Source organism: Corythoichthys intestinalis, chromosome 12 (genome assembly GCF_030265065.1).
Source record: "Corythoichthys intestinalis isolate RoL2023-P3 chromosome 12, ASM3026506v1, whole genome shotgun sequence".
NCBI lineage: Eukaryota > Metazoa > Chordata > Actinopteri > Syngnathiformes > Syngnathidae > Corythoichthys > Corythoichthys intestinalis.
In genome coordinates this window covers 37,357,717-37,379,766 of record NC_080406.1, presented here as the reverse complement: position 1 = coordinate 37,379,766, position 22,050 = coordinate 37,357,717, and the positions used below count along the sequence as shown (strand labels likewise).

General features: G+C 39.5%; 1 protein-coding gene across 2 annotated transcripts in view; it reads right to left on the bottom strand.

The window, feature by feature from the left end:
• Positions 1 to 18,583: 18,583 nt before the first annotated feature.
• The window catches only part of il7r (interleukin 7 receptor), a 69,439-nt gene continuing 65,972 nt past the window's right edge, over positions 18,584 to 22,050 (bottom strand). For both annotated transcript variants that reach the window (XM_057853436.1, XM_057853437.1), the window contains exons 8-9: positions 21,926 to 21,995; positions 18,584 to 19,551 (exon numbers count right to left, since the gene is read on the bottom strand). In XM_057853436.1, coding sequence (XP_057709419.1) covers positions 19,198 to 19,551; positions 21,926 to 21,995 — 424 coding nt within the window. In that variant the 3' untranslated portion in view covers positions 18,584 to 19,197. The remainder of the gene's footprint in view (positions 19,552 to 21,925; positions 21,996 to 22,050) is intronic.

Genomic DNA, 22,050 nt, shown 5'->3' with positions numbered 1-22,050 from the left:
ATGCTTCTCAAGAAACAAATGTGCGCGCAGGCTTTCTTTCCCCTCTCTCTCTCACTCAGCTGCGCTCTTCTTCGTGTGCGCAAATACCCTCTTCTTTGTGTGTACATACGCTCTTATCGCGTGTGGAAGTACTACCTGCTCTATGCTTCCCCTGCACCAAAATAAAACAATGCATCACAAAACAAAAGTCAACATTATTAAACAAAAAAAAAACAAACAACTGGAAACAAAATAGCGAACGAGACTCCGGCGTCGTAAATTCAAAATCACGTAGGTCGGTTACGCTGTAACCCGGGGACTACCCGTACTCAAAATAAAAAGTTACTTGAGAGAACCTGAGAATTTGAGTTTTGGTTACTTAAATCCTTTAGTTACCAAGACTTATACAATAAAGCCCCTTTCACAAATATATGCAGGTAAATTCTGATGTATGATGACGTGGGATTTACTCTCGTCATTGCTTTCACGCATGTAGAAATATCCTGGCAATGAAGTGCATTGGACACTTTCACAGACTTGTCCCGTGTTGCCCATTGACGCTCTCTGTGCAGGGATGGCTGCTGACGCGATTTTATAACCCGGACATTACGTCATTTTTGGTCGGCATCGGCTGTCACAATACTGGTCAAATTGTTTTTTTTTTTACAGAGCCGTTTGTGGGAGCGTTCCGACATCACAACTGCAGGCAATTTAAGCTCATCAAGACTGTATTTAAGCCCAGGTGGTCCAAGAGAAGGGTTTCGAGATATTAAATTGCTGGGCGCCATTCAACACCTTGTACTCTCAAATTTCATGCATTTGCTTGCTTGTTCGTCTGCCGCCCTTGTTTTGAAAGCCCCTCTGTTGTGCTGGTATTTAAGTGTCTTAACGGCTCTCTGCCTACCGCATAGGTTAGTATTATTGATCCGCGTCGACCTACTGTCACGGACACATTGTGTTATTCCCCCTTTTCCGCGATCCAGTGTATTTTTGTTTGTATTTAATAAACCCTTAAACGCGTCCATCTGTTGTTTTGTGCTTTGAGGTACAACTTTGTTTCCGCAGTTGAGGACCCTAACATCGGCAACAAAATAAACCACACATTTCCAAAGATTGACGCTGGACTCTCTTCTTCAGCTCTACGATCCAGTGGCAATTTAATTTTGTTATGTTTTCAGTTTAATTTAGCTAATCTTAACTTGCTATGTTGATAATTTCATTTTACTGGGAAGAAAGAGGATGCGACGATCGGCCCGCCATGATATTTACACCATCAGCCATCGTGCTGTGACCCGGGAATTTAAGGCTTGCTTTTACATACACCTTGTCCCGGGACTTTCCCGGGCATTATACTAAGACGCGACCTGTGAAATGTCCGTGTAATACCCGTGTCAGTCGACCCGGGAAATTGTGTTCACTTAAAAGGACTGCCCGTTTAAATCCCAGGATTTTCACAGTGTTTTGGCGTGTGTGAAAGAGGCTTAAGGAACTTCCTATAAATTTTATAGGATTTGTTTTTTAAGTGTATACAGTAAATGCATGTTGAAGTTGAACATACATAGCTGGAAAAAACGTGGGTACTTCAAATCACGTTGAAATTTGATGACAATGTCCACACTCGAACACATCATTCGTGCTTTTGCTTGGTTTGCTTTCGGAAAGAATAAAAATTAATCTGCATTGGTTTTTTTGTTAAATTGTTTTGGAATATAAACTATTAAGAAACTTTAAATCCACCTACCGTTTCACTCATTGGTCGCCATTGATGGCGATAGACGTCCAATTATTTGGACCGTTCAATCGCTGACAAGTTACAACCCTGACATTCGTACATTCGCTGCCAACCCTTATAGTTCAAATGATTGGATGTCTACTAAACTTGTACTCAAGTTAGAGTAGCATTAAAATAATGTTACTCAAGTAAAAGTAGTCATCCAAAAAATAATCAAATACAAGTAAAAAAGTATTTGGTGAAAAGAATACTCAGGTAATGAGTAACATTGTCACTGCTTACAAATTGTTGTTGTTGTTTTTGTATGTTTTTTTTTTTTCTGAGCAAAACATTATCTATAAGAACTGCTGTTACAAAGATATTGTAAAATAACCCATTACATAACCACATTAAGCCAAAAAATTACAAAAAAAAAAAAAAAAAAATCATTGAATTCCGGCGAGAAAAAAAAATGACAAATTAAGCGCTATTCGTCCAAAGAGCATGAGCGCCTTCTAGTGGAGAAAATAGTTCCTAGTTTGAATGGTGAATACTGTAGTTCCTTCATGGTTACTATTACGAAATTAAAAGGATCATATCTCCCGTTTTCCGTGGTCAATTAGTGCCAAATAAAGACTGGAAGAGAGGTTAAAATCTACTCTCCCTAGTCATGTTGAGAGCAGCGCTCTATGTCAAATACTTCATTTTTTATGGTGCTTTAAAGATGCTATGTGATTGAGCAAGTTGCCGTGATCATACAACGACATGCTTGCGTCAGATTTGTGTAATTGTCATGTCATCAAAGTCATGTGATCATTGTTGCAACGTCTCATTGGTGAAATTGGTTGAGCTACTATTGGAAAACAAAAATAAAATTAATGTGTAGAATAAAGAGGGAAAATGTAACAATTTCTGTGTAGCCCAAAGTAGCTGAGTAAATGTAGGGTTTTTTCTTCACAAATCTACTTACGTAAAAGTAAAAGTATGGCTTAGTAAAACTAGGCTGCATTTCAATCGCACTTTAAATGAGCCCTCGCTCACTTGCCCTAGCCACCGCCCCCCGGGGGAATCCCTGCCGCCATCTTAAGGGTCGTTCCAATTCCCAAAACAGTGAAGTGAACTTGGTGAGATGGACCCTCAGAGGGCTCAGTGATCGAGTGAAAAACGATGGTCACTCCGGAGCTCCCTGTATCCCACAATGCATTGCAATGGTGCACGGAAAATATGTCCATGCGGTGGTGATAATGAAGCTCAAACACCGTTGGCTGCTGTATACATACCACCAAAGAAGAAGAAAATGAATTAAGCGGCCAGCACAGTGTTTGAATGTTATACCAAACTGCCTTTTCAATTGTAAAATTCATCATTGTTGTTAAAAAATAAAAAAAAATAAAAAAAGACTGTATGTGGCAGTTATGGCAGAATGTATGGAATACCAATAGTGCCAAAATTAAAAAAAACACATGAATAAATAGATAAATAAATATAAAGAGAAATAAATGAATGAATAATAATAAACAAACTTTTTATGACTTTCACTTTTGCCATAATAAAAGGGGGGGGGGGGGTTCATTGATGTTTCTATTTCACTTATCTTTTTTGCTTTTAACGAAAGGAATAGTCTGTCAATCAAATGGTATTGGGAGGGACTGAAACTAAACTTCAAATAGGTTGAATGCATCTAAACAACAAATTTGTCTACAAATTATAAGGTATCGACAAATAAATAAAGAATTGCCCGAATGAAATTTGATACAAAACTAATAATTTGATAATTCCCAGGTACCGACGTATTGCCATCAAGCGCGGAATACGTCTCCAGCTTATTGACATGAGTCGCCGTGCATTTTGTGCGATGTAGAATAATGGTGCCACCAGGGGGTGGCCAGGCCACGGCCATTTGTTGGCCACCCCACGCCCCAGTATAATGTTAGATTGTAGTAGCTGCGGAACTCAAAATGTTGACTGGACTATTATGGACTATGCACATTAACACAATATAATAGTGTACAAAATACAATATAACACAATCAACAAAAGTTTATCAGTAGGTGTGTCCTTAAGTCAATCTGACAGTTTTCTACTGGCCAGTTTATTACTACAACATAGTAAAAACCTGAAATTATGGCTTTTATTTTTTTGGTGTGCCCCCTCAAGGTTTTAAGTGGCCCCATTTCGCCACCCCTATGAAGAATTTCTGGAGGCGCCACTGATTTGGAATTGGCAGTATAGCGTTACTCCAAAACCTTGTGGTTGTTTCATGATTTATTTGCCTGTGACTGAACGAGGGCAGGTGTGTTCCGTTTACGTCTTTCGCTCCCCCTCCGCCCACATTCCCTCCGCCCTCCAAGTGGCTTCCGTGTGACGTCATAGCAAGTGCTTAGGGCAAGTGGGCAACTCAAACCGTGATTGGAACGCAGCCCTCCTCTTTCAAGTACACTTTTCTCAAAAAGTTACTCAAGTAAATGTAACTGAGTACATGTAACGCATTACTACCTACCTCTGTCTACTACTGACGAACTAATTAAAAGAATGAAAAGAGCCACATGACTATTCTCATCAATGGCAGTAAAAGAGAGAAGCAGTATTATGACTTGGCACAAAGTTGTCAGAGAGGACCATCTTTCAAGATCTTTGTGAGCTTTGCATTTGAATGTGTGACACGTGTGTGCTGCTAAAAGTTATTCCCGCATGTCGTGTCAGCCCGTTTTTGGCCAGTCAGCACTAATGGGGGCACTCAAGCATAATGAGTAATGAAAGGGCATCAATAACAGCCATGGGTGACATAGCTTTTATTAATAGCCCCCATCAGCAGAAAAGGAAAGGAAAAAGCAAAAAGGGGCTCAAGGATGTTAACAACTACTGTAATAGAACTAGAATGTGCAACCAGTGCTTGTTATTTTTCCCCTTGTAGCAACTAAAGCAAATTGTCTGACATGACCTTGCTTTGTTCAAATAAATCTTATTTACTGGCCAGCAACAAGTTATTGCTTGTTTGTTTGTGATCCAGATGATTTGTGAGCGCAATATATAAATATCACCTTTCAGGGTTAGCCGAGATTCTGTTTATCCTCCTCCCGTTTTAGCAATAAGTTACGGCAAGGCGCCAGGACTCCAAGGAGCAACAAATAATTTCTCTAATTTGTCACAGACAAAAAGAAAAGGTTTTTTTTGTGTGCTTAAGGCAGCTTGGTGGAGGAGTGGTTAGGGTGGTTAGGTTGTGTAGAGGCTGTTCCTAGCCTAGTAACACATTCACTGCCATTAGTTTATCACTCGTAGACATCCATCCTTTTGAACTGGAAGGGCGGCAGCAAAAGAACAAATGTTGGACATCTGTTGCTGTCAGTGGCAGCCAATAAATTCATTTTTGTATTTAAATTGATTATAGTATGGTATGTTTACACACACTGCTTTTTCACAATATGCATCCCACTGAGTGAAAATAATCAAGGTGCTCATAATAATAAAAGAATAAACGGGTACTCACTGTTGAGGTAGCAATGGAATTGTGTGGTGGAGGGATGCAGGGTAGACTCAAGCACAAGAATAAACGGGAACTCACTGTTGAGATAGCGATGGAATTGTGTAGTGGAGGGATGCGGGGTAGACTCAAGCACAAGGAAGCTCCTCTTAAAATGATAAAAGTTTATTAGCAAAAATAGGTTCAAAGCAGTAAAGACAGGAGGTAAGACTGAGAACATGACGGTAATGCATCATAAATTCCAAAAAAGCCTTTACTAGTGTATTACCGCTACACATTGACCTGCTATGACTAGTTCTACTATAATATAGTAACTGCAACCTGTGGCTCCAGAGCTATATATGGCTTTTTTATCCATTTGTTGTGATTTTCCATGACATTTGAAAATAATAAGTCTTTCTAAATTCAAATTGACTGCTAACTCCACACTCTACTCATGATAAAATGATGGCCGAACATAGAAAGAAAATTGGGGGTTTGCAGACCAATAATTTACAGTGGTATGAAAAAGTATCTGAACCTTTTGGAATTTTTCACATTTCTGCATATAATCACCATCAAATGTGATCTGATCTTTGTCAAAAAACACACAGATGAAAATACAGTGTCTGCTTTAACGAAAACCACCTAAACATGTATAGGTTTTCATATTTTAGTGAGGATAGCATGCAAACAATGACACAAGGAAAAGTAAGTAAGTAAGTAAGTAAGTAAGTAAGTAAGTTAACCCTCTGCCTAAGGACGCTTAAAGAGCAATTGAAACCAATTTTTAACAAACAATTTAAGTCAGGTGTGTGCCCAATCACTGATGAGTGGTTTCAGCCTGCCCTGCCCACTATAAAACACACACCTGGTAAGAATTGTCTTGATGACAGGCATTGTCTGATGTGCATCATGGCTCGGTCAAAAGAGGTTTCTGAACCCCTGCGATCAAGGATTGTTGATTTGTATAAAGCTGGGTAAGGATACATAACCATCTCTAAAAGTCTGGATGTTCATCAAATGACAGTTATAGAAGTTGTTTACAAATGGAGAGAGTTTGGCACTGTTGCTCCTCTCCCAAGGAGTGGCTATCCAGCCAAACACGAAGCCAAGAGTTCAGCGCAGAATACTCAGAGAGGTAAAAAAGAACCCTAGAGTGGCTGCTAAAGACTTACAGAACTCGCACAGTCCAATATCTCTGATGAAACCAAAGTTGAATTGTTTGGGAGTAACACACAACATCATGTGTTGAGGAAAAAACTGTGTGGAAGAATCAATTCAAAAGTTTATCAGGATGTTTTGCAGGAAAACCTGAGGCCGTCTGTCAGACAGTTGAAGCTAAACAGAGGATGAATACTGCAACGAGACAATGATCCAAAACACAGAAGTAAATCAACTCCAGAATGGTTTCAGAAAAACAAAATACATGTTCTGGAGTGACCAAGTCAAAGTCCAGGCTTGAACACCATTAAGATGCTGTGGCATGACCTAAAGATAGGGAATTATACCAGACATCCCAGGAAACTGACTGAACTACAGCAGTTTTGTAGAGAGGAATGGGCCAAGATTAGTCCTGATCGATGTGCCAGAGTGATCTGCAGCTACAGGAAGCGTCTGGTTGAAGTTATTGCTGCAAAAGGTGGGCCCACAAAATATTAAATGTGATGGTTTACTTACTTATTTTCCCCCTTCTGTCATTAATAAAATAAATAAATAAAATAAGAAAACCTATAAAAGTTTGGGTGGTTTTAGTTAAAGCAGATACCGTTTTTTCATCTGTATGATTTTGACAAAGATCAGATCACCTTTGATGGTGATTTTATGCAGAAATCTGAAATTCCAAAAGGTTCAGATACTTTTTTATACCACTGTAAGTGTATGTTTTTTTGTTTTTTAATGATTTAACAAATGGATGTGTTTTTCAGGATTCAAAATGTTTTGTTACATTCAAAATAACATTTCTGTTTCCTGTTAGGTTTCACTGATTTCATACATGTTAACATACCGTTTTATATATATAAACATACTGGTCTTTCTCACAAAATTAGCATATTGTGATAAAGTTCATTATTTTCTGTAATGTACTGATAAACGTTAGAATTTCATATATTTTAGATTCATTACACCAGGGGTCGCGTTAACCGAATATTTTCCGTCGTTGACCGGTTTTTTAAAATGGTGACGGAAAAAACTGAAGTCCGTCCGTCATTTTGACAGGTTGCAATTCACACCCCAGACCACAGGGTGGCGAGCGAGCATATTAATTAGCTATTGTCTCTCTTAATGCATGACGTCGTTGGCTATTCTGTCAGAATATTGTAGCGTCACCGGGGTCTGGCGGCAGCACCGTGATTGACACATCAACGCAAGGTTCTTATTGGTGCACCCGGTGTGGCAGCGCGTCATCCAATTAGTGGACTAGATTGCCGCCTGTGTATAGACAAGTTTCCGATGTACTTCCGGTTTACTTCCTTATGTCTTCCTTCCCCTTCCGTTTCCGCCTGTTTACCATTGAAGTCAATGGCGGTGGAATCGAAGTTGGAAGGTCTTTATACAAGATCCCGGGAATGTTATTTTGATGTAGGCGGGTGGAGAACCAAGCCAAGGCCTCCATACTTCGTACCATGTCGATTTCCAAACCATGGGTGCTCGTACTCGTCATACAGGAGGTGAGGGAAGGAGATGTACAAAACTGACAGCTCCTGCAGTCATGCCCCCGCTGTTATGGAAGGTAATGTGCTCTAAAAATACGAAACCTAAAATCTGGCGCATGAAACGACTTGTTGCCTTTGCTATTGATATTACGATGATGATTGTAATTACGAAGTTTAATCATTTTTACAACAACTAGCTTCTGCTACTGCTGCTAGCCGCCTGTTGCTAATCGTGTTTGAATGCACCGCATAAATCCAAGTGTTGCAAGTTTTTATTCGTTTGTTTACAGCTGGGAAACGCTGTTATAAAAGGGAAGACAACTTGGCTTGTACGTTGATGGACATATCGAACATATATCGTTTGCGTTCCACAATGATAATGACAGCTCGACTCCCGGGAGAGGCCGAGAGAGAGGCAGGAATTGTGACAGACGGTGGTTCGCCGAGATCGCCGTGATCGAACTACGAACTTGTGAACGTAAATATATGCTATTGGAGCTGGAATTACCGAGGACGGGAAAAAAGCACATCTAAATGCCGCCGAGGGCCTCCGTGATGTCGCTATTTGTTCACGAGGCTCCGGAGCTCTGCGGTCTGATATCACATTCTCGTATGCTATTTTTGCAATACTTTTATAAATGTGATTTATTGACCTGTTTTGGAGTGCACCAATCGTTTTAAATAAAACAAGAAATGGAATTATGTCTAAATGTTTTATTGCGATCAATGCCTGCAATTAAAAAAAAGAATGACATACTATTTGTGTTTACATCATATGTACATAACCTCGTAGCATTTCCTTGTAACAAAACAATCCATGTCAGCCCTTCTGCAGTCGGCAAATGTAATATAACTTGTAATTTCACCACATTTTAGTCACTAATGGCCGTAGTATCAATCCATTCCTCACGTTAACACAGGCTTTTGAAGATTCCATGGGTTGCTCTGGCTTGATTTCGTAGTTTTATCGTCGTCAATACACTGCTAATACACTGCTACTCAACCGGACCGGAAGTGCGAAGCCCATATTTCGCTCAGGAAACTTGTCTACAGACCCCAATCACATGACGTCACAACTCCGCCCCCTGACTGGAGCAGCCATATTGTCCGTCAGCTCGTCATGTTTACACATTACCGCTACGTACATGCCTCCTATTACGGCGTGTTTTTCTGCTCGTTAACATTAATAATCAAAATGGCGAAGGCGTGTGTGGCGGTTGGTTGCAGTAACAGAGAAGATAGACGGAGAGACTTGAAGTTCTACCGTATTCTGAGAGACCCGAGGAGGAGAGCGAGATGGACTGCTGTAATTCGACAAGAAATCTGGGGACCAAACGATCACCACAGACTATGTAGTAGTCATTTTATATCTGGTAAGATGCATTTAATATATATTTAGAAGATTTTGGGCTGACAACCACAATTAAGATCATTGTGTGACGTTGGTGATTGGGGTCTATATAGTTGCCTCTTTTTCTTTGGGAGTGGAGTTGTTTTGTTGGTGTTGTTGGCGGTAAGCAGAGTAAAAAGAGGGAGAAAAATACAACTTCCGTGTCTAATTTTTCGCCGCCAAGCAAGCGTTACAATATTAATTAAAAATGAATGAAAACTAAATACTATTGAATATGTCATCATTATCATTTTAAAAATTTAGGTGACTGGTAAAAATAGATTATGACCGGATTTTTATGACCCTGTCAGTCAAAATGGCAGACAACGAAAATGTCTAGCGCAACCTCTGCATTACACACAACTGAAGTAGTTCAAGCCTTTTATTATTTTAATATTGATGATTTTGGCAAAAAAAAAAGTCAAGAAAAACCAAAAATCCCTATCTCAAAAAATTAGCATATCATGAAAAGGTACTCTAAAGAAGCTACTAACCTAATTATCTGAATCAACAAGTTAACTCAAAACCCCTGCAAAAGATTCCTGAGGCTTTTAAAAACTCCCAGCCTGGTTCATTACTCAAAACCGCAATCATGGGCAAGACTGCCGACCTGACTGCTGTCCAGAAGGCCATCATTGACACCCTCAAGCAAGAGGCTAAGACACAGAAAGAAATTTCTGAGCGAATAGGCTGTTTCCAGAGTGCTGTATCAAGCCACCTCAGTGGGAAGGAAAAGTTGTGGCAGGAAACGCTGCACAACCAGAAGAGGTGACCGCACCCTGAGAAAGATTGTGGAGAAGGGCCGATTCCCGACCTTGGGGGACCTGCCGAAACAGTGGGCTGAGTCTGGAGTAGAAACATCCAGAGCCACCGTGCACAGGCGTGTGGTGGAAATGGGCTACAGGTGCCGCTTTCCCCAGGTCAAGCCACTTTTGAACCTGAAACAGCGGCAGAAGCGCCTGACCTGGGCTACAGAGAAGCAGCACTGGACTGCTGCTCAGTGGTCCAAAGTACTTTTTTCAGATGAAAGCAAATTTTGCATGTCATTCGGAAATCAAGGTGCCAGAGTTTGGAGGAAGACTTGGAAGAAGGAAATGCCAAAATGCCTGAAGTCCAGTGTCAAGTACTCACAGTCAGTGATGGTCTGGGGTGCCATGTCAGCTGCTGGTGTTGGTCTATTGTGTTTTATCAAAGGCAGGGTCAATGCAGCTAGCAAACAGGAGATTTTGGAGTACTTCAATATTCCATCTGCTGAAAAGCTTTATGGAGATGAAGATTTCATTTTTCAGCACGACCTGGCACCTGCTCACAGTGCCAAAACCACTGGTAAATGGTTTACTGACCGTGACATTACTGTGCTCAATTGACTTGCCAACTCTCCTGACCTGAACCCCAAAGAGAATCTGTGGAATATTGTGAAGAGGAAGTTGAGAGACACCAGACCCAACTCTGAGGATGAGCTTAAGGCCACTATCGAAGCATCCTGGGCCTCCATAACACCTCAGAAGTACCACAAGCTGATTGCCTCCATGTCACGCCGCATTGAAGCAGTCATTTCCGCAAAAGGATTCCCGACCAAGTATTGAGTGCATAGCTGATATAATTAATTGAAGGTTGACTTTTTTTGTATTAAAAAAATACTTTTTGTATTGGTCGGATGAAATATGCTAATTTTTTTGGATAGGGATTTTTGGTTTTTCTTGACTTTTTTTTTTGCCAAAATTATCAATATTAAAACAATAAAAGGCTTGAACTACTTCAGTTGTGTGTAATGAATCTAAAATATATGAAAGTCTAATGTTTATCAGTACATTACAGAAATAATGAACTTTATCACTATATGATCATTTAATTGAGAAGGACTTCAAAACAAACAAACAAAAAACGTTCAAAATGAACTACGACCGCCCAGCTCGCTCCCTAAATGTCTCATCAGTTCAGAGACATTAAAAGCACAACCGAAGAGCGCATGGCCTCCACTGGCCACCTCAGAACCTACAGGCAACAATAAGTCCGCAATTAAGTAATATAATTATTCAGCTCTGAGACAGAAAAATAAAAAAACGTGTTTCAAGTATCAATTTGTGCTAAAATATACGTGTCTAACAAATTTCATTCTGGTTTTCCCACGAATAATGGGGGAGTTGAACATTTATTGTGTGTCCTCCTAAGAAAATGAAAATAACAAGAGCAAAGCAAGTGAGTTTTTGAGATCTCCCACTATGCGCTTTAAAAAAAAATTGGGATATATGTAGAGTTATCCTCACTTTTCTAAAACAACATGGTCTTGTGGCTTCCATTTTTTTCCAGTGGTACAGCCAAAATGGGTCTTTGAGCGTTTAAGTTTGTTGATCCCTGTACAATACTAACTTTGTATTAAGACAAATCACACAGTGCACCCCATAATCACATGCTGTATTGGATTCTACTCTTTATGGTTTTATGAGCCGCTTACATGGTGACGGAGCGACAACAAGACGCAACGATTGTGTTGCAGAATGGCCTTGTCTTTATATGGTGACGGCGAAAACGGAAGGCGAAGACACAAAAAGTTTGACCACGTCACTGGTAAACATTCAAAACAGCAAACATGGTTGAATGCCGGCTTTAATTTACTGTTTATATCATATTTTTAATTCAGATATATTTTATGTTCGTGTTTTTGTGCCTTTTAAAAACGTGTGGAAATCATTGCTTCCATTGAGGAGATTGTTGTCAAGGAAGTTCATCACTGGCTATCACCTTGTAAAACTACACTGACCCTTAGGGCCTGGCATGAATACTACCTCGTTTTCATGCAGAATTGTGACATTGTTCGAATGGAGACCGAAACAAGACAGAACTATGTAAATGCATACATGAAATGTGTCGTATTCTCGGAGCGTCACCATGTAAACATACCCGCAAGGCCAAAATATACTGGACGCATCCACGGTACGATTCCGCCAAGCTCCCTGTTTAATGCGTGCTCTGCAGTACGTCAAAAATAGGCTGCACACAACTGCAGTCCAGCAGCTCTGTCCTGTCGTGACTTCTCACATGATCGCGCGCAATAACTACTGTTAGTTCCCAGGGTCTCTAAAAGTACAGTAGAAGCTAGAGCCTTTAGTTACCAAGCTACTGTCTTATGGAATCAGCTTCTAGCTAATATAAAAGAGGCAGACACAGTCTGTTTACATCTAAGATTAGACTAAAAACTAAAACTAAAAACTATTTGACAAAGCTTACGGTCAGGATAGTTGAAAACAGACTGGACTCACAGTTCAGTATAAGCTGCCCTAGGAGCTATAATGCTGGGGGAAGCACAGCCACTAAGTCCTATCCCCTGTTTTTCACTCTACCTACCACTTGTCTTTACTTTATTTCTCTTTTCCAATTCCCTTTCCCCCCTCCCCTCTGGTGGAGGGGTAACTTTTTCAGCCGCAGCCGCCTAATTATCCTGTTTACTAGTGCAAAAGAATGGAAAGTAAACAGATTCAGAACACTGACTTTGCCTTTCCAACATTATTCAAAACAGTTCTTTAAAAAAATACTACTATTATATATAGTATACTATATATAATAGTAGTGTAATAATTATAATAATTATTCATTGCCAATCAAATTTGCCATAAAGAGTGTCATTTGAAAGCTGTTTTTAGTGTAGAATCTGTATTCTGTAGTATTTACTCAACATATTATAATACTAATTCTGAAGTACGTGGGATTAACTCCAGAAATCGTTATTTACATGACGTGCTTTTATTTTTAAATGTTCACCGGAGGTACGTTCGCTAAACCGCTAACCGAAAGCTTTACACGCCGTACAAAAACATTCTTCGTCATTGCTTGTGGTGTCTCTAATAGATTTTTTTTTTTTTTTCGTTAGCAAATGCTGTTAACCAGCTCTTGAGTGCTATTGTATGACTAATTGGAACTGTACTGCATTGTTTCACTACAGGGTGTGCTGTCGTGTATTTTATGTTCGGTGTGAAGAAGAAGAAGAAAGTTAAACGAGGCATTAGCGGCCTGTTCTCAACTTCTCCCTCACTGCACTTTGGCTCTCATGGAAAGCACATTCGCTCATGTGTTCGAAATAAACGATGGCCGACGTGCAAAGTAGCAAGTGAGCTGTAAAAATAGAGAGCTTAGTGGCGTGAAAAACGCGGGAGAGCTAAGTGAAGCTAACGAACAGCTAAGCGGAGCTAAGCAATGCTAAACGGAGCAAAGCGAAGCTAAACGGCGCTAAATGAAGCTAAGCGACTGATAGTGCGTGTGTGTGTGGGAGATGATATAAATGCAGCATTCAAATGGCTTTCTTTTTTGTTTTGTTATTTGTTTGTTTGGTATGCTGATGTAATTATACATGACGAATAGTTGGGGATGCTGCTGGCTCCAGTGGCCCAAGCCCTTGCTCGTTGGGGCAAGGGCAGCTGGTTGGGGGGCCCCCTACTGGTTGGGGGCCTAAGGCGATCGCCTACTTCGCCTGAATAGTAGATCCGCCTATGGGTTTGCGACACCCCGACCACGTCAACAACCCGTTTTCTGCTATTTAATTACTGTTTTAAATAACATAAACAGTTGTTACTCCATAATGAATCGTTCATTGTCCATGTTCGCTGGTGTTTATACCGTGAATAAGCACCTGACCTGTTGACTGTAGGTCTGGCTCCACCCAGTCTGACGGATGCATCTGCGGCAAAAATAGAAAATAGCCCAAACCATCCGGCACGTCGGAGATGGTCTGCAGTCAATCAGTAGCACTGACGCGGCTGGGATAATTTGAACAACATGATAGAATGGAAACGGATTGGCTCCGCTGCTATATCTTGCTGGACTGGGACCGCAGACGCGTCCGGTATAATTTGGCCTTTAGTCTGAACAGGTCAGATTGGTTTTGACTGTCCGTGACGTCACTCTATCCTGGATGACGAATTTGTTGCCACACCAACTTGTCAGGTGTGTCAATAATGTAGCCCAGTTAGAACAGGCCCATACCTGATTTGGATACTTGCTAAAAATAGTGTGGTCAGCCCTAAAAATCAGATTTTAGGAGGAATTTGATTAGAATCAGTTATGGCTGCAGTCTGAACGTAGCCAAAGATGGTACAAAAGCATGGGAAGCAAATTAAAAACAAATTGATGAGATGAGGAACACCTGGAAAATAGCTGATGAGAACAGGTGGAAAGAGAATCTAATCAGCACACAAGACTGGAAACATGAACACACACACAAACATATGAGGGAACAAATCCAGTAAATGCAAACTAAGCGAAAACGAACAAAATGAAACTAACATTACAAACAAAATGACTCATGCTGACATACAATGTATTTAGCTAAAAATAAAATGAATCATCAGGGAAATTTCAGTCATTTTTGAGATGATTCACAAAATTTCTTGGTGACGGACGTCAAAGATCAACTTGAATGTTTCCACAGGCACATTTCCTATCTGCTGCATTGCAAATTCTATTTTTCCGCGAACGTCAAGACATTTAACTTCTTAATCTGTTTGAGAGACCATACGCAACCTGTAAGAATTATAGGCACCTCTGCAATTCTGTCAGAAAATGATTGCAATTACGAATACTTTGGTAGTAATATCTTCATTTATTTTGCTTGCAATGAAAAAAACACAAAAGAGAATGGGGGGAAAAAATTAAATCATCCTCCCTTCGAAAAATCATGTGATGCTTCTCCAATTTGTGTAATTAACAGCACCTGTTACTTACCTGTGGCAAATAACAGGTGGTGGCAATCACTAAATCACACTTGCAGCCAGTTAAAATGGATTAAAGTTGACTAAACCTCTGTCCTGTGCCCTTGTGTGTACCACAATGAGCATGGAGAAAAGAAGAAGACCAAAGAATTGTCTGACGACTTGAGAAGCAAAATTGTGAGGAAGCATGGGCAATCTCAAGGCTACAAGTCCATCTCCAAAGAACTGAATGTTCCTGTGTCTACGGTGCGCAGTGTCATCAATAAGCAGTTTTGGGAATAACGCCGTTATTTTTCAGTAACGGGGTAATCTAACTAATTATTTTTTCCGCCGTTACAACGCCGTTACCGTTATTGACGGTCAAAAGCGGTGCGTTACCTACTCTGAATAAATTGAAGAAACTACCAGCCGTAGCGAGTCTACTCTGCTCTGTTTATTTGTCATGCAAGACTTGGGGTGCGTTCAGGTTCGAGAATAGCGCACGTGTTTTGTTTTGTGCTTTTTCTTAGCAAAGATATACCACACAGGACGTGCTGGCACTCTGTTTCTTTAATAACACATATAACTTCAACATTAAGACAAACGTACGGCTCTCGACAGGCCGTGTCTCTAACTCACTCCCGCATCATGTGGACAAAACAATATTGGCGCCGTGTGCACTTTGGGGTGCCTCGGATAATTCTGTATCAGAATATTACAGCGACGTACTTCTTATGACTCCAGGCTGTTTGTCCCTGCTCATTTAATTAGACAATGCTTTCCAAAACTTGCTAACGTTTCTGTGTTTGCTACACCTGAATGCTAGCCTCGTTCCCGTCCCCCACTGTCAGCCAGCAAGAATGCTGCTTCCATCTTGAGGACGGTAGACGCTTTGAGGGTGACGGGAGGAGTAGGGGGACGAGGCTACCTGAATGCACCACCTGGATAGATGCGATGGAAGCGATTGTGATTGGCTGAGGGTTAGAGTCATGTGTCATGGTAAGCCAATCAGAGCCGGTGTTTTCACACACAAACCGGAACACCGCGTGCGGCAAACACACACACGCAAAACAGATGCAGAGGGATATGATGGCAGAGCATTCAGAGGAAAATTTGTCCCTTACGAGGTGGAGATATAAACACTATTTCAAGTCAAAATACTTGAAGTACTATGTCTACTTCACCAGTTGTCTCAGGTTGTGAGAGTTAGATTTAATTGATTAAACTTACTTTATATTGTTTACTGTTTATTTTTGTTGCACTTCAAGTGTACGATAAATCTGTTGCTGGTGAGGTGCAATAAATATTACAAGGTTCTATAACACAACTACCTGTCTGTTCTTCTCTATTCAACTGACTCGAATACTGCTCAGAAAATATCAAATTCTTTGACATACAACAACTTCTTTTTAAAGTAACGGAAATAATTACTTTCCCTGGTAACTAGTTACTTTTACTATAGAGTAACTCAATTACTTTTTGAAAGACGTAGTGAGTAACAATAACTAATTACTTTTTTATAGTAACGTGCCCAACACTGTCAATAAGTGTAAAGCCCATGGCACTGTGACTAACCTCCCACGATGTGGACGGAAAAGAAAAACTGACGAGAGATTTCAACGAAAGATTGTGCAGATGGTGGATAAAGAACCTCGACTAACATCCAAACAAGTTGAAGCTGCCCTGCAGTCCGAGGGTACAACAGTGTTAACTCGTACTATCCGTCCGCATCTGAATGAAGAGGGACTCATGGTAGGATACCCAGGAAGACCCCACTTCTGACCCGGAGACATAAAAAAGCCAAGCTGGAGTTTGCAGAAACTTACCTGAGAAAGCCAAAAAAAAAAAAACATTTTGGAAGAATGTTCCCTGGTCAGATGAGACAAAAGTAGAGCTTTTTGGGAAAAGGCATCAACATAGAGTTTACAGAAAAACAAAACAAGGCCTTTAAAGAAAAGAACAAGGTCCCTACAGTCAAACATAGCAGATGTTCCTTAATGTTTTTGGGGTTGCTTTGCTGCCTCTGAAACTGGACTGCTTGACCATGTGCATGGCATTATGAAGTCTGAAGACTACCAACAAATTTTGCAGCATAATGTTGGGCCCAGTGTGAGATAGCTGGGTCTCCCTCAGAGGTCATGGGTCTTCCAGCAGGACAATGACCCAAAACACACTTCAAAAAGCACCAGAAAATGGTTTGAGAGAAAGCAATGGAGACTTCTAAAGTGGCCAGCAATGAGTCCAGACCTGAATCCCATAGAAAACCTGTGGAGAGGTCTGATAATGGCAGGTTGGAGAAGGCAGCCTTCAAATCTCAGAGACCTGGAGCAGTTGACCAAATAAGAATGGTCTAAAATTTCAGCAGAGCATTGTAAGAATCTCATTATTGGATACAGGAAGCGGTTGTTCGCAGTTATTTTTGTCTAAAGGCTCTGCTACTAAGTATTAGACTGAGAGTGCCAATACTTTTGTCTGGCCCGTTTTTGGAGTTGTGTGTAAAATGATCATGATTTTCTTTTTTTTTTAGTTCTCTTTTGTGTTTTTTCATTGCAAGTAAAATAAATCAAGATATTACTACCAAAGTATTTGCAATTGCAATCATTTTCTAGGAGGAATTGAGCATTATCTGACAGAAGTGCAGGGTTTCCAATACTTATGGCCAGCACTGTGTATATATATATATATATATATATATATATATATATATATATATATATATATATATATATATATATATATATATATAATATATATATGTATGTATCATATTTTAGTTATAGTACAAAATTTACTGTTGTTTTTTTTTTTGATGATATGAAATTTATTTTAGAGCTCAGGAATAATATTTAGTATCTGCACTTGCATACACTGCAAAACAAAACAAAAAGTCTTACCACGAATGTTTAGTTTCTAGTAAAAAAAAAAAAAAAAAAAAAAAAATGTTTTTATTAAATGGAGTGGATGTATATTACTGTCAATGGAAGTCAATGAGTTTGGGCCAGCTCTCACTGTGATGCAAATTGGTAAAATATGATGTTTCTGACAGTGACCATAAAAATTGATACTAATATTAATACAGCTTTTTGGGGGTCGGGAGGTGTATTATGGTGTGTGCCTGTGTGTGGTCAATTCAGAAATCAAAATCAAAGACACAACAAATCCAAGACGATATGTTTAAGTTGGTCTATATGAAAGAAATTCTTTCATAATTTATTTTACTTTGCTAAATGGCTGTAATGACCATTCAAACCACATTGATGGAATACATAAGTAAATAAAAATATTAAAGATATCCACATTAAATATATATTGAAAAATAACTCCCTTTTTCAAAAATTCTTATAATTCATTCAATTGTTGTAATATGTTTCTCAATTTATTTCTGTATGTTCCTTGATGTATGGTAATTAAATTCACTGGTATGTTCTCGTTTTCTTTTCAATTCTGCAAATTTGTTTTATTTAAAATTTAATATGTGCACTACTCAAGTGGAACCTGAACCGCATCCACCAATTTCACAAGAAATACTTATTTCACTTTAAGGTTCTTTATTTAGTACTTTTGTAGCACTATTTTGATGTACTTGTGTATTCTTCTCATGCTTTATATATATTTGTTAAATGTAAATTCAGGCATCAAGGAGTAAAAAAATATGCATGTTTTGTGAATTCAGTGTCAGAAAATATTTATTATAATAAACACCGGTTAGACACAGGATATTTCATCAGCAGCGGTTCTGCCATTAGATTCAACGACAAAAAAAAAGAGGCATGTTTATAGCGGCATAAACACAAAGTTGCAGCCTTGAGCAAATGCGTTTGCCACAGCAACACATCCTGTTCCATACGTCCACATCCTGTCCCATGAAGAATAATAACAACAAAAATCTGTCAAAACCAACGAAGCATGAAGAAACATGCAAAAATACCTTCAGAAAATAGCAGCTTTGCAAAGATCCAAAAAAGGTTCTCCTCATTGTGCCTTCCATTGACTCGCTTTGCTTCTCCTTGCTACAATGTTACACATCAATGCATCAGTGAAAAATAAAGTCATACAAACATAACTCATAGAAAAACCTCAGAAAACACATTGATGAATATGTTCGAAACACGAATTAACCGATTTCCCCGGACTGCATTTATGCTAAATGGTGACGTGGCCCACTTTTGATATGTGTCATCACATATGAATATGAGCGGAACATAATTCGTAGACTCACATGCTCTCAGACATTTTCACTTTCGTTTCTGCACTGACGTGTGTGGTTTGGGCACAAAAGGCCTGTTTCTATGTCAGATCCTTGTTTCTCAACCAGGAATCTACTTAACCTGAAAGAAACTGGCCATTGTTACATATTCATCCTCCTTTTTAGAGACCCCCAACAGCAGAGGTTCTCCTGGACTCGGCACAGCAGCGGCCACAAGCATCGAAGAGGAGCTCTGAAGGCTGTCGTCTCTGTTGGAGCAACTGCTATCGTGCGAGAGGGAAAGCTCCAGTTCCTCCGTGCTTACACTGCAGTCGGAGTTTTGGGTTGAATGGGGGTCAGTTGCCAGCGTAAGATCACTGGTTGCACAATGAATAACTTGAACTCGCTCCTGCTCAACTGATTCGGCCACCGGGTGGATATTAAGTGGACTGAATTCCTCGGGTTTTAGGTTGAGTAGGAGGGCAACCTAGAGACAAAGACGACAAAACATGTTTACTAAGACCGTGATTCAGGATGCCTGGAAAATAAGTGAGGACTTTAGTACTAGAATTCCGGATTTTCTACCACTGAGGTTACATTCACACAATGTTCTTGGTGGTCACAGAAATTTGCCTTGTTTTCTATCAAGCCTGTATGGATGAAACACGAATGATGGACAACTTTGGAGTTTGTTTGTAGCCTGAGAAGAGTCCAGTGATGTTGCGCTATTAGACTAGGCTTCAGAGTCAGTCTCAGAATGTGGTGCATAGACTGCTGCTAAATAAAAGTTTGAAACAAAACAAAGCGTCTGACATGGCATTAGGCATATGCCGGTTACCGGTTTCAAGGTTTACCATGGTATGAAAACATCACGGTTTCGAAACCACAAAAATTGTCCGTCATACCGTACTGCAGTACGTTATTTGCTATTCTTTATGTCCAAAAAATGCAGCGAGAAATCCGTGGCTTGGAGCAGTAGCGCTCACCCCTGCCCCTCCGGTTGTTGCTCTGTCCCATGTCTGTCGGTAACATTACACCTGAGCCGCTACTATGGGAGTACTTCGGATTCCGAAAAGAAACAGACAGTGCGGCTTAGAGGTGGAAGGACAGCCGACATGCTTGCGAAGGGTGGTTCCAATGGAAAGCAACACCTCCAACATGATTTCAAAGACCACTGCTGTCATGAACGTTTCCCACCAGCTACGAGACCTCACTCTAGCGTGTTTAGTGTGTCTAGCGATGGTAAAACAAAAAATATAACGTAAGCTTGTTAATGAGGCAGATAACATCGCTGGTTAGCATGCCAAGACTGTCAACTAGTTTCCTCTCTACTATTAGCCTACTTTTGTAACGTCTCTCGCCATTGTCAACATGTCAACATTTTCATAATACACCCTGGGATGTTTTTTCTCTATGGTGACTTTCTGTGTAGAGAAATGGTGCGTGTGTGTGTGTATGTGTGTGTTATGTGTAAATAATGATACGAGTCATACACACGCACTCTGTCTCTTGCTATTGTCTCCATTCATATTCAGCTAATTAATATTAATAGTCGTAGTGGTAGTGGTATTTGTTTAACATAAAATCAATTTGATCATATATTGTTTAAGTCCAGTTCTATATTAGCAAAGGTTCTTGTTCTAATGTTAAGCAACTTGAGCTGTGGCTTAGGGTTTAAGTTCTATTTATTTTTAAAATATTTCAGTTATTTATTTTTCGTTATTTTATTTATTTTACCATATATTCATGTTGATGCATATGGTTGATGTTATAAAATTAAGAAATCCTGCTCAATTGAAAAGTTTTTTTTTTTAAACCCATACATCTCAAAATAGCACATTTTAGAGATATAATTGCAATACCACGATACCGTGAAACCGCTGTATTTTTGCCTAAGGTTACCATACCGTCAAAATCTCATACCGGCACACGCCTAGGTGGCATTTGTATACCATTACACTCTTATATAGGTGAAATTTTTTAAAATGTAAAAAGGGGTGACCTATGTTTGTTTTTGTTTTTTTTAAATGAAAAAGATGACATGTAGAACATGAAAAGTAACATCACTTACATTGCCGAGTAACTAACTACTCTTACGTTGAGGTAACTGAGTAACTAACTCAATTACTTTTTGGGAGAAGTAATTTGTAACTAGTTACTGTATTGGCCCGAATATAAGACGGCCCTGATTATAAGACGACCCCCTCTTTTTCAAGACTCAAGTTTGAAAAAAGACTTTTTGAACACCAAATTAATTTTTATACGGAAAATAATTACAGTACATCCAAAACAAATGATTATAACAATATATTTGAGAGAAAAAGCATAGTATTTTGCCACATTCAAATCTTAATATCTGAACACGAAATATGTAAACTAAAGTGCAATCACATTCGTAAATGAATGGCTTCTGGTTTTTGAAATGTAAATGAACCAATTTATTGTGATAAAACAACAAAATTCAATAACTGCATTAACCATCAATGTGAAGTCTAACTGTAACTGTAGTCTTGAAAAAAATCTGAATAAGGAAAAAACATTGCAATAAAATAATGCAAACTGGTTAAACTAGAGAGTAGCTGAGATCTGTCATGACAGAACATCGCTTCAATGATATCTGGCGCCATCTAGCGTCGTGAATGGGTATAATGTCTAGACCGCGAATATAAGATGACCCCCTCTTTTTCAGTCTTATTTCAATGCAAAAAAACACCGTCTTATATTCGGGCCAATACGGTAATTACTTTTAAATAGGATTTTTGGACCCATGTAAACACAACTGTGAGACAGAATCCACCATTCCTAAAACTAAATATTTACAAACAAGGAACAGTTTCTGTTTTTCTACAGGTACAACTTACTTTGTTGGGTTTGCAGTTGTGCAGATTGGGTTGTGGATGTGGAATGCTGGGCCACATGTAAGGGAATATCCTGTGGGAAAATTTTATTTGCTTACTTCCGAAACTACTAAAAGGAGCAGATCCAT